The sequence below is a fragment of the Zophobas morio genome, unplaced genomic scaffold (assembly GCF_036711695.1).
Source record: "Zophobas morio isolate AGI-343-1 ecotype UQ-CSIRO unplaced genomic scaffold, CSIRO_AGI_Zmor_V1 ptg000004l, whole genome shotgun sequence".
Lineage (NCBI taxonomy): Eukaryota > Metazoa > Arthropoda > Insecta > Coleoptera > Tenebrionidae > Zophobas > Zophobas morio.
Window position 1 is genome coordinate 14,801,287 of NW_026972109.1, and position 18,068 is coordinate 14,819,354.

Below are 18,068 nucleotides of genomic sequence, written 5' to 3' on the forward strand. Positions count from 1 at the left end.
TTAATTAAAAGAATATCAGAGGCCTCTAATGTTTTTTTTAAAGAGTATTAAAAATCTTGGGGGTTACCATTGTTTTTTTTTGGCTGAAAGAATATAAAAGAATCTCTGGATCCGCAAACGGTGTTTCTTTTCACAATTTAAAAGGATTTTCGTGGGCTCCAGTTTTATTTTTAATAAAAGAATTTCGATGGTCCCTGGTGTTTTTTTTTTTTTTAATTAAAAGTATCTCAGTGGACCCCTAGTGTTTTTTTTTTTTTTTGAAAGGGCATAAAAATTCGTAGAGGCCTCTAGTGTTTTTTTTTTTGAAAGAATACAAAAAAAAATCTCCTGCCACCTACGGTTTGTTTTAAAGAGTATAAAAGAATCTTGAGGGCTCCTAGTTTTTAATTTTTGAAAAAAATTTACATCCCAAGTGTTTTCTCCTTTAAAGAGTACACAAGAATCTCGGAGGCTCCAAGTCTTTTGTTTTTGAAAAAACTTTAAAAATTCTCGGTAACCACTTATGTGTTTTCTAAAAGAATTTCAAAGAATCTAGAGGGACCCTAGCGATGTTTTTAGAATTTAAAAGGATCTCGACGACTATTGGCGGTTGTTGGAAAAGAATTTTAAAAAATCTTGGAGGCTTCCAGTGTTTTTCTTTTTTAAATTTAAAAGAATCTTGGGGGCTACCATTGTTTTTTTTTTGTCTGAAAAAATGTAAAAAAATCTCGGGATCCTCAAATAGTGTTTCTCTTAAAAATTTAAAAGGCTTTCCGAGTGCTCCAATTTTTTTTAAATCAAAGAGTTTTGATGGTCCTTAGTGGTTTTTTTAATTAACAGTTTGTCGGTGGACCCCTAGCGTTTTTTTTCTTTGAAAAGGCATAAAAGATTCGTAACGGCCTGTAGCGTTTTTTTTTTTTTTGAAAGAATGCAAAAGAATCTTTTATCCCCCTATTGTTTTTTTTTGAAGAGTATAAAAGAATAGAATCTTGAGGGCTCCTAGTTTTTAATTTTTGAAAAAATTTTACACCCCAAGTGTTTTCTATTTTAAAGAGTAAACATACATTTCGGAAGCTCTTAGTGTTTTGTTTTTGCAAATGGTTTAAAAAATCTCGATAACCCCTAATCTGTTTTTTTAAAGAATTTCAAAGACTCTAGAGGGACGCTAGCGATTTTTTTAGAATTTAAAAGAATCTCGACGACTGTTGGTGGTCTTTATTACAAAAGAATTTTAAAGAATCTCGGAGGCCTCCAGTGATTTTCTTTTTTAAATTTAAAAGAATACCTGGGGCCTCTAGTATTTTTTTTTTGAAAAATTTTAATGAATCTCGGGGTCTCATAGCGTTTTTTTTAAACCATAAAAGAATCTCTTGGGCTCCTCGCGTTTGTTTTTTTAAAGAGCATAAAAGATCCTCAGGAGCCCCAGTTGTTTTCTGCTTTGAAAAAATACAAAACAATCTCGAAATTCTTTATTTATTTTTAAAAGTTTAAAATAATTTTTGGGGTTTCTAGCGTTTTTTTAACCATAAAAAATTTCTAGGGCTTCTAGCGTTTTTTTTTAACCATAAGAGAATCTCGGGAGCTCCTCGTGTTTTTTTTTAATGTAAAGGAATCTCTGGAGCCTCGAATGTTTTTTTTTTCTTTAATTTTAAAAGAATCTCTGGGGCATGTAGTCTTTTTTTTGAAAGAATATTAAAGAATCTGAGGGGTTCCCAGTGGTTTTTTGTCTGAAGGAATATAAATCAATCTTAGGATCCTCAAAGAGTTTCGATAGTCCCTAGTGTTTTTTATAATTTTTAAAAGGCCATAAAAGATTCGTAGAGTTCTAGTGTTTTCTTCTTTGAAAGAATACAAAAAAATCTACCCCTCGTAAGTTTTTTTTTAAAGAGTATGAAAGAAACTTGAGGGCTCCTAATTTTTAATTTTTGAAAACATTTTACACTGTTGTCGGTTTTTGGAAAAGAATTTTAAAGAATTTCGGAGACCTCCAGTGTTTTTTTTAAGGATATTAAAGAATCTCGGGGGTTCTCGTGTTTGTTTTTTTTAAGAGTAGGTAGTAGGTTTAACAGTGTTTCTTTTAAGAATTTAAAAGAATATCCGAGGGCACTATTTTGTTTTTTTTTTTTTATATAAAAACAGTTTCGGTGGTCCAGAATTTTTTTTTTTATTTTAAAAATTCTTGGTGGACCCCAGTGTTTCTTTTTGAAAACTTATAACGCCCCAAGTGTTTTCTCTTTTAAGGAGTAAACAAGAATCTCCGGGTCCCATACGGTTTTTTTGAAAGAGAAAAAAATCCCGGGTTTTCTTTGTCTTTTGACTTTGAAAAAAGTTAAAAGAATCTGGAGGGACCCTATCAATTTTTTTAGAATTTAAAAGAATCTCGATGACTTTTAGCGTTTTTTGAAAAATAATTTAAAATAATTTCGGGGATACATCGAGTTTTTTTAAGAACTTAAAAGAATCTTCAGGGACCTTGGTGTTATTTTTTTAATGTAAAGAATCTCGTGGATCTCTAACGTTTTTTCTTTGAAAGAATATAAAAAAATCTCGGGATTATGGTATTTCATAAAGATTTAGCACTACTGATTAATGCTTTTCTTACTCTAGTAACAACAATGAGGAAATATTTGTTTATATTATGTTAATTTTTGTATAAATAAACACGATTACTCTTTATTGAATATTCTCCTCTTCTCCGAATCCGGTTTCGCTGCAATTTTCTTCAGCTCTTCAACAAGCTCAAGCTTTAATTTGTCCATAGCTCATCCAGTTTGCGAAAATGAAAACAAAACACAATTTACGTTTTTCACACAATATACTAAAATTGAACAATTTTGTTGACCTGGTAGCAAAGAGTTACAATATATTATTATTGTTTAAAAAATATATTTAAATGATCAGCAATACAAATATTAGTATTCATCGTTTATTTTTACGACTCTTCTGGTATTTATCTTTTTTTTCACTAGCAGCCATGACGCATGCAAATGTCCACTCATTTAGAGGGAGCAAATTCAACTTTTGCGACCACCGGTTCAAAAAGAAAAATTGAGGTTATGTACGCAATGTTTGATGTGATTATTTCTTAAAAAATGAACAAATGTGTGCTACAAACATTACTTGAGTATACGCATGGTAGTTGGTAGACGGTAGAAGATAAAATGATTAACTCAGCGACAAGTATAAACGGTTTTCTTTGTGTTGAAGATTTAGATTAAGTTTGATTAGAAATCAAAACAAAATCATGTTGCGTCAAAAGATTGAACATTTATTTTTTCATTTTATTGTCTTATGGTTTCTGCTAGTGAAAAAAATAGTATATTAACCACGGTTGCAAAGCCACTTCTAGACCTCGCCCTTCAGAGCCCTCGACGCTGCGCGTCTCGGGTTCTAATTTGCGCTCGGTCTAGAATGCTTGGCTCTGCAACCTTGGCTAATAATATACTATTTTTGTAGTATTGTCGACATCTCTTACAATCTTTTATAATTATTACAATCTTTTTACGATATTGCAGGTGTTTAACTTCGTCACCAAGCAAACATTTTTTGTAATAAAGTCTTTATTTATTTATAAAAACAATTTAAAATCAATTAAAATGTTCTCTTTTTGATCGATGTTTTATACTAAAAGTGACTCCTGAGAAATAAAAATCAGTGACGAGTTTTTAATTAGTAAAAAGAAAATAACTGTAAATAAAAATAATAATTATATCGGTTTTTGAACGACACGTGAAAGTCCATTTCTTCATTCATGAGGAGGTTCTAGAAGACCTTTTGCTGGAATAGCTAAAGTACTCGCTAGTTGCCTAACTTTTTTTCCCAAGTTTTTCTTTTAAAGCTGTTCTGTGTTATCTCTTCGCTTCATCCTACATTGTTATTTAATATCTTCAGTCATATTCGTCCAAGTACATCATCATCAACCTTCCATTCGATTCTTCCAAAACGATAACCCGATCCGTATCATTCCAACCGTCTGAGAATTCTCCCACCGCATATTTCCCCCATCTCCACTCTTTTTCCTACTTGAATATTAAAATATTCAAATCGAAAAACCTCACTCGTTGCCACTCTCCGCATCATCCACTTTTTACGAATTCGATATCTCTTCAAGCTTTTTTCAGTCGCATAATTAACCACTTGTCAACATAACGAACTCCATAATCTGTGTCATATCTTTGCCTTCCATAAAAGGAATCATGTCAGTAGTGACAAGTTTTCTTCATCTTCGCAAATTCGTTCGAGGAAGCACAAAAGTGGTTTAAGTAACTGTTGAACTCGCCGTTATCAGGACTCTCGTCGATCTCGTCGTGTAGTGCGTTACGATAAGTTGTGATGTCTGTATTATTCACGGTTAATTGCGGTTTGCACGAGATCGTCGCTTTATTGATTCTTTACGGGCAAAACAGATGCTTGGAGCTTGATTTTGTGCAACGGTTTTGAGAACGACGCTGGAATGCTGAAGACGAGAAGAAAAAAGAGAGGCAAGAGATGCATGTGGTGGTTGAGCTTTTAAGTTAAAATTCTTGAGTCTGAATTCATGCATGCACGTCTTTGGACTGTGTGTTACGATCTTACTTATTTGTGCTTTTTATTAAAGCAGATTGTTAAGTGTGTGTTCTAATCTATCAAGGTAAATATTTTAGATATGATATAAGAACGTTGAATTTGCAGCTTTCGTACCGTGTCAATGCAATAAGGATATTGAATTATTGATTCCAGTGCGTTCTAACTAGAAACACGTCTGATGTTTCTCTAATAAGTGAATGTCTTATACATTACGATGCGAATGCGTAGTGAATTTGCAATTTCAATTAACAAGGTAATAAAAATATTTATTTAAAATAATCCAGTTCACCAAATACAAAAATGCTATAATTTATAGTGAGTATTTTGTAGTTCAGAAGAATTTTATAATGCTTTCGCTTTCTACATTTTAGATTTCTTGATCCTTCTTAATTTTTAAGTGGGCGTTAAATGAAAATGATTTAAATTTCTCTATATTTGGCTACCTGTGGAGCTGAAACAGATCACTGAATAGAACGGGTTATTTTTTTGCATGCCAAACCTTATTTTAATTTATATAATTTGCAGATAATTACCTAAAAAACACCATAGTGACATACTATTAATTAATTAACTAATTGAAATAATATATTTATGATTCTTTCCTTCCAAAAATCAATGACGTCATTTTTATTTTCATATTGAACATCTTAAATTCAGCTATGGGCTAACTTTACTAAAATTTCATATGACTTTACAAAAATTCCCATTGTCAATATACATAACAAAAAGTTTATAACCGACTTGAAGTTATGATTAATTTATTTTTTGAAAACCCGTCGTAAACCGCATCGTCATTGACACGATTTTGTATCATTTTAACAATTACCATTTCTATTTTTAGAAACATTTCTTTACCATCAACTTCACTATCATTTCATTTTTATTAATTAAATTCGACCTTTTGTCTGCGGTTGTATGCAGTGCGAGATTGGCATCGATCAGTGTACAAATTGGTCTCAGTGTTGCCATTATCCATTCAATAAAAACTCCAAAGCCGCATATAATAAAACAATTTGCATATTATAATAATGGCTTATTGCATAACCCGTTGTTAATTTTCTCCGTTCCACGCCTTTTAATTACGTTATAATCAACAGTACAAGTATCCACTCCCACATTTATTGCTCTAAAAGATGAATCTTCCTTATCAGTTACAGTTCACGAAATTCCGAGCGATGTTATGAGTAATTTGGAATTTAAATTAATTGCGTAACAAGCAATTTGTTTCTTCGCGTTATGCGGTCGAATGCGGCTGAAATACGGTTTGTTTTAAACGAGACTAATTTGTTTTTGACGGATTCGGAAAAAATGTCTGAGTGTGAATAGGAATGGAAAGTGTTAAATCAGTTTTGACAGGCAATGGGCGTAATAAGGACTAATATCCGATTAGACAATCGATATGTGGCATTGTATTCTAATCTGAAGTACCGAAAGTGCGAAATGTTTAGTTGTATGTCGCCTGAACGGAAAAATGTGTTGGAGCAGTGCTACGAAATAAAAATGGAATGGAATGAAGACGCTTTTTTTAATTTTAATTGACAGATATCAATCACATAAATTGACATTTGTCGTTGAAAATGAAGTTAGTTCAGAAAATAAGAAAATGTAGATTTAATTTGGTGTAGTTAGCTGCCAAGTAATGATGCTAGGTCGAGATATTTTAGAATGAAAACGACATTTGAAATTACAGTATTTTACTGCAATTTACAGCTTTTTTAAGATTTGAAAATAGCTTAAGTAAAGTCTGGTGGCGGCAGATTGAAAAATTCTTTATAGGGCTATAATCTCCAATTATTGTCAAGTATATAAGGTGTTCCGTTTAACGCAGACACATCAAAATTGAAACACCGTATATCTTTTATAGGTTTAGATCCGTTATATAAAAACAAAAATCTCTTATTAAATACATACACGGATTTTTTATCAATAATTTTAATACTTGCTTTTGTGGGAAATTTTTATATAATAATTAATGAATTATGCAGACTGGATAAATTTATTGATTGTCAGTGTTTCATGTTTTTCTAAGAATAAATTCGAAAAAACTATCCAAATCGTCGCTGTTATACAAGTCATTCTGTATAAATAAGTTAAAACACTCGTCAATTCTTCATAATTTTATCAAGATTAAGCAACTAAAAAGTTTTGTACAAAATTTCAAATTCTCCATTTTTAAATATGGCAGAGTTGTGAATTTTTAAATATGAGCCAAAAGTACCCAAAAACTTTGTGCGATATAATTTTTCTTCTTTCACTTCCCGATGGTAAGCATACGACGGACGGTAATAGGGCGAACGGCTACTTTCATGCGTTTCACGTTTCATGACCCCTAGAGTACGAAAAAATACTTGTGGTTTATGAATCCTGTTTGTATTGATGAGGCTGATACGTGTTTAAACTCCATATTAATTTTAATAATAATGAAAAAACTTTCAGAGTTTAAATAATATATTTGTAGTCACTGCTACACGTGTTTCGGTACACAGTACCGTCTTCAGGCAGGAGAGAAACTGGGGTTTTTACAGAGCTATTCCTGAATTTATACCTGATTTAACAATAGTGTTTACAAATTTATGTGTAGCAGTGACTACAAATATATTATTTAATCTCTGAAAGTTTTTTCATTATTATTAAAAAAAAAAAAAGTTTATGAATCCGCTTTGGTTTTTATCATAATTACTTTCCAAACATTTTTCTGCAGTATTTACCACGTTGGACTTCGCTGAATTCGAATTCATCCTCGACGACTTTTTTCTTTAAGACATCGAATTTGATTGAATATTGGACTTCAAGTCTGAGGGAAATTCTGTCTATATAACTTTGGACCAACTTTTATAAAACAAATCTAAATTTGTTAAAATATACATGGTGTTAAATAATAAAAAAAATGGTCTAAGATGATTTCGAGAACACTTCCCTGACCCCTAAAGTAGTTTTATAAGGCAGCAACATATCCAATTTTTTTGAAAAATTATAAAATTTGATTTTCGAATTTTATTTTTTTATGACAGCCCTTATAAATCACAAAATTTTTTGATAATTATCTAATAATAACAGTACTAGATTCCCAAATTTTCGGGACAATCAATGGGTTGAGTCCTGGAGTACCAATACTTTAAAGTATAAATACACGGATAAACCACAAAAGAATTTGTACATTTTAGATTTAGGATTTATTCGGCACAATTTTGATCAAAGTCAAATTGTAGAAAATGTTTTTATACAATTTTAATTTTTTTTCCAAAAATTTGGATGTCTGAGCTAAAAAACATGACGAATTCATAAATCACAAGTCTAGTTTATTATAGAATATTTTTCATATTTAATATTAAGTTAATCACGCATTTAATGAGATGTTCAGCGACATCTGATTGGCGTAAAGTCGATCACGTAGTATTTCAATGGCATAATAAAAATTTAATTCCAATAAAATAAGGTATTTAACTGAATTTTCGTAAATCTTATAAAATTTAAGTAACATTTACTAAGCAAAATTTTGAGGTGACCTTGTTGGTGGGAATTATTAGACAAATTTTGGTTAGCGTTAATATACAGGGTGAGTCACTAAGCAGCGCTTCTAAATGCCATATTAATCATTAGAAATATAAAAAAAAGTCTAGTACTAAAGGTGTACAGAGTTGAGGACCAAATCCCAAAATTATTTTCAACTACAGAGTGTTCCGATTGTATAACATACAACTTAATTTTTTCAAATGGAATATGATATATATTTTTCTATGGTCTGATTGATCTCTTCTTAGGTTTGATAACCATAGTTTAATTTCGACTTTACCAAGTTATTCCAATATTCTTGAATTTTTTTACAATAAAAAGTTCCACAAAAAATCGCAGTAGGGTTATTTTTAAAATCTGGATTACAATATTTTGTGGAATAATAAACAAATATACGCACTTTTTGTGGAATAAATAAAACTCAATTTTCATGTACAGAGCGTTTATAAAAATATAAGTTTATTAAGTAAATTAAACTATTTTCAAATATAGATACTTCAGTTTTTTCAAATACAACACCCTGTATTTTATTTTTTTCTAAATTTAATGTTGATAGTTATTAAGGTTTTTTACTTTCTTAAAGGACACAGCGCCCTATTGAAAGAAAGAGAACAGAAAATATAGAAGGATGTAGTAATAAAATACAGGCCGAATTTTTTTTATAATCACTTAATGCATATCTCTCTGTAAAATATATATTACAACAGAAATCTTAAAAATAACGTTATTGCAATTTTTTTTTAATCCCTGCAATGGCAAAAAAATCAAGAAAATTGGAATAACGTGGCAACGTTGCATCGGAAGAGGTTAATAAAAATATGCAAATGTATATAGGGTATTCTGTTAAAAAAAATTGTCAAAGGTTATTTCGACAGAACTTTCTCCGCTTCTTTGAAAGATTATAAAAAATTGTTGTTTTCTGATAACATTTATATATTAAAAACCAGTAGTGTAAATGACACCTTGACACTATGAAATATATTTAAAGCAAATAACCAACGGAAAAGAGTGTAGTATTATCAGTGTACATGCTTAACTTCGATTGTTTATGTTCCAAAACCAGCTCTTTAAAAAATATATAAAATTTGAATTTACGATTTTCGTTTTGTACTAATCGCTGTAAAGTAAAAGCCAGCGGCATAAATAACACCTCCGCACCCTCTGCGTCATATGGACAATGCAGAATATATTTAAAGTACATAACTAATGTGATAAAATATCCTTCAGCACTAGGTAATAGCAATCTGAACCTCGAGTGTTTCTTTATGTTTATACATCGAAAGAATGTCACGTAGAAATTAGTTTGATTTGAATGTGTTTGTCTTCTCTAAACGCAGGACTAAAATTATTAATTAAACCACAATCGAACAAAATGTTCTGAATATTCATATTATAATTCTTATTTTATCATTTTTATTATAAGGACGTGTTTTTCACATTTTCGTTCTTAATTTGAACAATAAAAAATTTGTAAAGACGTCATCAACATGGATAATACTAGTCACAGCACAAAAGAAAAGTAGTCGCAGCGTCTTACCATTTAGTCACTGCGCCACGGGGACTTCTGTCCCGTGTTGGTAATGTAACGTTATTATACCTTGCAAATGTTTTTCCGAAAATAAGAAGATTTAGCGAAAAAACTCAAAGCATATTCGTACACTACAAGTATAGGAGTATATTCATGTAGAACATTCAAATCATTTTAAGACAGAATTCATTGCAATGACGTCATCAAATTGTTGGTGGGGATGATTATCCAAATTTTGGATAGCATTTAACCATCTACATGACATTTCTAATATATATACAAAATTTGACAACAATCGGTCCAGAAGTTTCGGAGATTACGTATCTACTAAAAATGAATACAGAGAGACGGGAACGGGAGGCTACTTTTTTCGTACTGTAGGAGGCATGAAACGTCGAAAAAACATAAAAGTGGCAATTCGTCCGATGGAATCTATTACTGTACTTCCTTAGCCTATGCCCGGGAAGTAAAAATTAAATTGTATACTGTGGCTTCACTCTGTGTATATAGTCAAAAATAATTTTAATGGATGGTATTTAAGAGCCGTACAACTTTTTTACCATCCCTAATAATAATTAATGACACATCGAGAACTCACCCTGTATATAAAGTTTAACAACAATCCAGTAATTACGAAGATTATCTACTTATCTTATAAAAACTGACACAGACGACAAGCGATCGGCGACAGACAGACGGCAAACTGCAGGCGACAGACAACAGTCGAAAGTGGAGGTCCTATTGTTCATACTTTGGAGGTTATGAACGTCGAGAAAACATGAAAGTAACCATTCCTCGGACAGATTTTATCACAGCTTACGTTCGGAAACAGGAAGTAAAATTAAATAGACGTAATTTTCAAACGACTGCGTGATCTTTTTTTTAATTTACCGGAAATACCTAATCTTTGATGCCCAGACCGTTGGGACACCCTATATGTATGAATTTTTTTTCTAGAATCTGATATTTTTAATATACTTAGCTAGAAAATAAATGTAGGTAATCATTTTAAAAAGGATTAATGTTTTAAGAATAATAATAATAATAACCGTAATTATAGTCTTGCTAAATTTGAAAGGAAAATATGTTTTTAATCTCTCTCTTTATTTTCGTTTTTTTTTTCGATTGTTCTCGAAAAATATGACCAATTTAAATAATAATAAGAAATGACTGATCCACTGATAAAGTTGTGGGCACGATTTTCCACTAATTTAAAATTTAAAAATATTTAGTACGTCCTCATGTTTTATGTTGGGATAAAGAATTTTAGTTAAATTTACCATAATTTTTAAATGAACTGGTTTATCTTAACGTACTACTAAATAAATAAAGAGAGAAAATTGAGAACGATTACGAATGGTTGTTTACTATTCGTAAAATTGCCGCTTATTGTTATATAAAAAACATACAATAGTAATTTAATTTGGAAAGAAAGAAAAATATATTTCAGCAAAATTCCACCTTGTTTAATATTCCCATTGTTTCTTATCCGAATTTGCAACATAAAACATGAGAATAAGATAATGTAGACCAAATACAATTTGTGAACGATACATTCTCACTTCTTGACACTAATGTATTTAGTCAATTTTTTGCAGTTGGGTAAACACATCTCACTAAGAGAGTGTTTTTTATTCTGTCGCTTTCCATTTATACGTCGCTCTAACGCACGTTTTATCCTTTTTTTCATCACAAACTTGGAATTTTTTTCTTCAAAATTGATGTGTTTCCGGGTGTTTCGATGTCGTCTTTCTTAGATATATGTTTCTCCTGTTCTTTTCTTTTTCGACTTCGAAGCAAAATTTTTCAGAAATAAGCCATGAGGCAGAAGTTTTTTTGTTAAAAATGTATTTCGTCTCATTGCGAAGTCTTAAACCATCACCACGTATAGTATTCCTCTTTAAGCGCTCAGTGAGTTATTTTATTTTATCCGCTGATGCATGTTAAACATTTCATAATGTTCTCAGAACTTCGCTGTTGTGGTAATATTGATAATCTCTAGTTGCTGGTTTAGTCTGATTGATCTAGCTTTAAACAACACTTCTACCATATCCACCGTGAAATATTTCACTCTGGTACAATACCCGTTGCTGGTACAAAGATTAATTACCCTACCTGTCAAACAGATAACTCTTTTTATCATTCAAATTTCGCTTACACGCACCATTAATTACGTTTTAGCTTCCAACTGCTCCAAAACGACCTCACCTCTCAGTTGATATAAAAAAAATTTTTGCCTCGCCCATAAATCATCCTCTGATACACCCATCAGATAACATAATTGCATCCTGTTCCTGAGCAGGCTCGCAAATAAAAACAATTCTATTGCATTGACAAGTCCTGGAAAAATCCCGCAACATGCGATATGAAAATTAGAACAATCATTTTTAGCGTAACTAAGTCGACGATTTTATAGCAATTTCCGCTCTGTTGCAGACCACGCTACAGCCGACTATCATCCAGCCCAGGATGGCCCAACTCGAAACGCTCGAAGCCAAGGTAAGCCGTAAAAATGGGGAAAAAAGTAGATTATCATACGGGACCGTTAGTGACATTTCGTCATCGCTAGTTTATTGAGTCATTCTGGTTAACTAGACGCATTAAAAGTGCTTAATGTGAACGGGTTATGTAAAGGCAGGGTAATTAGGCGGTGCTCAAGTTTGCTGTGGCTAAATTCGGACTGGTGTATTACCGAATTACGGAGGAGAGATAAATTATGGTTGGCGAGTTTTTAGAAAAAACGTCTGATCTTGCAAAATCTGTTTTTTCATATTTTGTAATTATTTTGTTACGAATTACATCAACAAAGATCCTAGGAAAATTAAAAATCGAAAGAAAACACATTCACGTCACGACAAAAATGTTGTAGAAAAAGGTTTCGGAAATTACACGAAAAAACACGTTTTATTCTATCGGGATTTATGCGTCATTTTTGATTGCACAATTTAAATTCTTGGTAAATTAATGTCGACGTGACACGAAGATACGTTTGTCGTGTCTTCCTGGATGACTTTAAAAATCTCTGCTATTAGGAGTGACCTCACGCAAGCAGCGATTTATGATTAACTAACTGTTTAGAACTAATTATTTTAAACGATTAAAGCACGCACTTTTAAATCAACTTTCCCATCTTCGTCGTCACATTAACATTTTTGTGGGAGAATCGGCTCAACCAATTAAAAAAAAATAATAGAGAAAATTGAAAAAAATAATTGCCGCATTGTATGTGCTGAAAATGCATTAAATCGTAAAACGTGTGAAGATCGCTCCATTGAATTCTTAACTGTTCGGCAATGACCATCAAATTTGGCTGTTCCAATTTGGGTCTCAATGTGGAAATGAGATGTATTATAGGAGTATATCGTAATTGTACAGACAATTAATATTTCGCTCGAGCTGAAAAAAGCGTAACTACAGAAAATATGCCTGGATTTACGACCACTCTGTATGTCCCAGATAGCCTACTCAGCCTTTACTTTACCACCGGCTTGCATCCTCTCCCTCCTCATAATACCCATGATTTATAAATACGGGCATACGACTTGTACCATAATCCAACAACATAAACATTCCACGCTATTGTGTTTTAGGGCATGTGGGTGGGTGGTTGCGAACTCAGCCTTTACTGACCTGAAACGCCTCAGGTTAAACATGTTAGTCGACGCCATGAATATTCTATGCCGTTGTTGCAAGCAACAAGAAACGTTGTATTTTTCATTATTGTAGATGGCCAGCATTGAGGTGTCCCTTTCGAGCACACCAAGACGCAAAAAGAACGGCAGCTTGGGCGGAATCAACTCGTCGATTCGGTCCATACCGAAGGAGATCGCCGCCAAAGAGCTGGAGACGTTGAGGAATGCGCTTAGGGATAAGGAGAATATTATACAGAGTTTGAAGGGACAGCTGACGATTCCGGGGTTGAGGTTGTCGTCGATTAGGAACTCGAGTAATGGGAGTAGTAATAGGGATTTAACGGAGGTGGAGAAGAAGCAGGCTGAAGAGAGATTGAGTAGGCTGAAGACGGATGTGGATAACAAGAGGTTGGCGATTAAGAATTTGAAGATGGCTTTGGAACGGCTGGATATCACTGAGTGAGTAGTTGTTTTGTTTTTTTTTTTAATTGTTATTGTACTTTAAATTAGACTTTTTTCATAGTAAAAAAAGTATGTACACATACTTATTTACATAAAACTTGACAAAAAGTCCATTTTGGACAGTGTTTAGCGTTGTAGGCTAAATAGGGGAAGCTATAAATAGGCACGAATCCCAAGTTCTAAGACTCAAACTTTTCATGTTTACCTCCGCTTACTTTTAACGAATCGCCCGTATTAAAAAAACGTGAACATTATTGTCAAAGATAATATTCACAATAATATCACTAATTACATTTAACTTCTAAATTAAGATTTCTTAGTTGACCATAAATCAACCTCAGGATGAAATAACATCTTTTCAGTAGGTAGGCACAATATGCATATATTTTTTACAGCTCCTGAGTATGCCGCATTTTGCATACAATCCGAGCCTAATTAGACATCACTCACATAACAGCAGATTTTTGGTTATTTAATTTCGTATATGAATGATCTCAAAAATCACATTTCTTTGTTTCTGTACTGATGACACTTCATTCATCAAAAAAGCCTCCACTGGAAAAAAGAATCATTAACATGAAAGTTGTAATGCAACAAGCTAGTGGACTCATGTAAGAATAACAAACTGAAAAGAAGATAGATAAAACACACACATTTATATTTTGTGCTTGTATACGTTGTCATGTATTAAAATTTTTGAGTTACAACATTAAAAAACCTGAAATGGAATTTATACGCAGCTGAAACGCTGTTTTCATTTAGAAAAATCAACAGATAGAAACTCTTCAAACGATCATATTATTATCTTACGTAAATTTTCCATCCATAACGTTTTCACTTCGGGGGCGAACACAAACGAATGCTAGTTCCACAAAAACAAATTTTTGTCAGAATTATATCAAACGTAAATTTCTAAATAAAAAAAATTGGGCTAAAGTTATTTAGACAGAAACTCCATCGTCTCTGAAGGACAACTAACCTACTTTAGCCAAATTATCAAAAATTGATTTTTCAAGTTTTATTTATTATATCGGGTGTCTGGAAGATTAACTCTCCGCTACGCTCTTAACAATCAACTGATGAGTCTGGAAAAAATGGTAAAAAAAATTCTTCTCATATTTTGGTGGAGTTAGAATGATTTTAAAATTGGTTCTTTTGCTACGTTTAACAACTAAATAACACATTTATTATCACCATAACTAGTAATAAAACTTTTAGTTAATATTTCTCTCGCCCATGGCCATGTTTAATTACCATTTCAGTTAGAATGTACAAAAATATGATTGTGTTGTTTTTGTAATAATTTGATGCAGCAGTTAAAAATGTTTGACGTATCAAAAAATTGTCAAAATTTTCAAAACCCTACGTTTAAAATGTTCGCAGTTAATTTTAGGTCCCCTGGTGTTTTATTTTCGGATAAATTTAAAGGAATCTGGTGTTTTGTTGCTGGATGAACTTGAAAAAACCTTTTGAGCTTTTAGTGTTTTATTTTTGATAAATTTGAAAAAGTCTTGAGTGCCGCAGTATTGTTTTTTAATTCGGGAGACTCTTGGGTACCCATGGTATATTATTTTGGGAGCCCATGGAGATTTTTTTGTCAATTATTTAAAATAACTTTGGAGAACCTTGGTGTTCTGTTTTTGGAAAATTCTGACTTGACCTGTTTTTGAGTTAATTTTGAGACCCCGTTTTTTTTTGAAAAATTTAAAACAATAAGTTCTAGGTATTCCTGTTTGGAAAGAATTTGAAAGTGGTTTGGAGCCTCTAATGTCTTTTCTTATAATAATTGAATTAAATTTTCTAGAAGAAACGTCATTTACTAAAATCAGTCTAATCTCAGCCGGTACTAGCCCTTTAAGAAAATAAAGGGTTGGTGGGCGGGACTAGTGCTTGCTAAGAAAACTGATATTGCCAAACGGGATATCCTCGAAGAAATTAGAGTGTGGGTGGGCGGGGTCAATACTTGCCAAGATAAGACTGATTTTCCCTCTACCCTTTATTTTCTTAGAGGGTATGTCATTTCCCAAACTCAGTTTTATTTTGGCAGCTATAGCCCCACCCACCCACCCTCTCTTTTCTTGGAGGATATGTCATTGCCAAAATCAGTTTTATTTTAGCAAATACTGATGACTAACTTTACAAAAAATGATCAAAATTTGGAAACATTACGAGCTTACTTAAATGCACAAGGCAGGAATTTTGAACATCTTCTCTAGTGTTTAGTTGGATATGCTTTAATGGATTTTTCTTTTATTGGTTTGGTTTTGTTTGTAATTTATAAATGTTTTTTTTGGTTTATCTAATAATGAAAAACAACAGCTTGTTTTGTCCATAATAATGCACAACGATTAAGGACTACTGGTTGTTAGGATTGTCTTAAAAAAAAATAAAAGGGGAATTTCAGTCACCATCGTTACTAAGAAATCAGAAAGTTAGCCGGAGCATGGCCGACTAGTATAAAGATTATGGCCTGTCCAAAGGAATGTCAAAGGTACATTACGTGCTGCCATCTATTAATAATTCAAAAACGACAAAAGAATTATTAACACCTTTTGAAAGGCACAAAGGCATTCATACCGAAACAAACCACCATTACACGTTTTGAAGTCCCATAATGTCAAGTCAAATTAAAATTTTGCTAAATTATTAAGTGTAATTATTAATAGATGGCAACACGTATCGTACCTCTTGGACAGGCCATAATCTTTATACTAGTCGGCCATGGCCGGAGTTATTCACGCATTAGATGCGTGCAGTGTTGCCAATTTTACTTTTATAAAATTACGGTTTTTTCGTAATCTAATTTTTTTTATTATTTTTTGCAACTACCGAACATAACGTACTAAAGAGTTAATCCGCCATTTTCCAGACACTCGGTATATGCTAAAAGGTAAAAATATGTGATGCAAGCAAAATTTTCTTAATCATCCTTTTTTTTTATTTCGTTAACAAAATAAGTTGTTTCATTCTTAAATTATTCTGAAACATCTTCTATAACTAAGTCTAAAAAATTCGTCCAAGGTTATTTAGACAGAACTTGGCAAAAGCACAGTCCAAAATCCAATTTCCTCGAAAAATTATAGAATTTGATTTTACAAAATTTTATATATTTTATGATAACCCATATAAGTTAGAAAATATAAATATATAGTACCAACAACAGTGTAAAAAGTTGGTCGAAAGTTGTTTCGAGAGAACGTCCCTCCCTCCTGAAGTGCAATGAAACACATCCAGCATTTTCGAAAAATTATAAAATTTGATTTTGGGAATTTTATATTTTTTATGAGAACCCCTATAAGTTGAAACAAACATATGTAAATATGTAATGCTAAAGTAAATGTAAAGAAGCATGCTACGCGTTTGTTTCAAATAAGTTTTTACTTTACAAAATTTTATGATGACGTCAATCATCATTTTTGCAAGAACACGTATTTCTACTTAGATTGGTTCAGTAATACCAATAATAACGTATTATATCCCCCCTCCCCCCCCCCCGCGGGTAAGTTTCTTTTCCCTATAGTCTTTTAAAAGAAAGCAGTAGTCACGCCCACTCACCCCCTCTTCCTTCCAGTGACTACTCTTATTATTGTTCAGTCTTATCTTAGAATTTCCAGCCCCACTCTCCACCTTCTATTTTCTTGGAGGATAAGTTATTTGCCAAAATTAATCTTACATTCGTAAGTACTAAGCCCGCCCACCCACCCCCTATTTTGTTAAAGGTTATGTCATTTGCCACAAAAAGTCTTTTCTTAGGAAGTACAAGTGCCGCCCACCTGTGCTGTTGTCATTCTAACGATTTTACTTCTATTCAGTATAAGATCCACCTTTCAATCAAACCAGATACAATGAATGATTCACTGAAGTGGAGGTGGGGTGGGTGGGCGATGCTATGTACATATATCTTATTTTGTAGAGTAAGAATGGGAAGTAATAGAACGTAGACTCCTCTTCATTCCAGCTACTAGACTATCCTTAATATTGTTCAGTCATTTATCAAAATCAGTCTTATCTCAACAAATACTAGCCCCGCCCACCCGCCCTCTATTTGCTTAGAGAGTATGTCATTGGCCACAATGAGTCTTATCTGAGTAGGTACTAGCCCCTCCCACCAGCGTTGTTCTCATTCTAATTACTTTATTTCTGTTCAGAATAAGATCAAGCTTTCATTCACACCAGATAAAATGAATCACTGAAATAGAGGCGCACAAAGGCTGTTAGAGAAAGAAAAACATTTTTTGAACATATTCTGCATTATTATTATTTTATCCTCATATATCCAGCATAATTAGCCTTAATCAGCATGACTTTGTTAAGTCCAACAAATACTACTTCTCTGAACAATTATAAAATTTGATTTTGCGGAATTTTATTTTCGAAATAAATTTACT

General features: G+C 32.4%; 1 protein-coding gene across 3 annotated transcripts in view; it reads left to right on the plus strand.

The window, feature by feature from the left end:
- Positions 1 to 18,068, plus strand: part of Sprt (sprite) — a 71,444-nt gene that overhangs the window by 33,020 nt on the left and 20,356 nt on the right. For 2 of the 3 annotated variants that reach the window (XM_064074258.1, XM_064074264.1), the window contains 2 exons: positions 12,023 to 12,085; positions 13,313 to 13,677. In XM_064074258.1, coding sequence (XP_063930328.1) covers positions 12,023 to 12,085; positions 13,313 to 13,677 — 428 coding nt within the window. Of the gene's footprint in view, positions 1 to 4,548; positions 4,610 to 12,022; positions 12,086 to 13,312; positions 13,678 to 18,068 lie in introns of those variants that run through there. The other variant, XM_064074273.1, reaches the window with a different exon arrangement.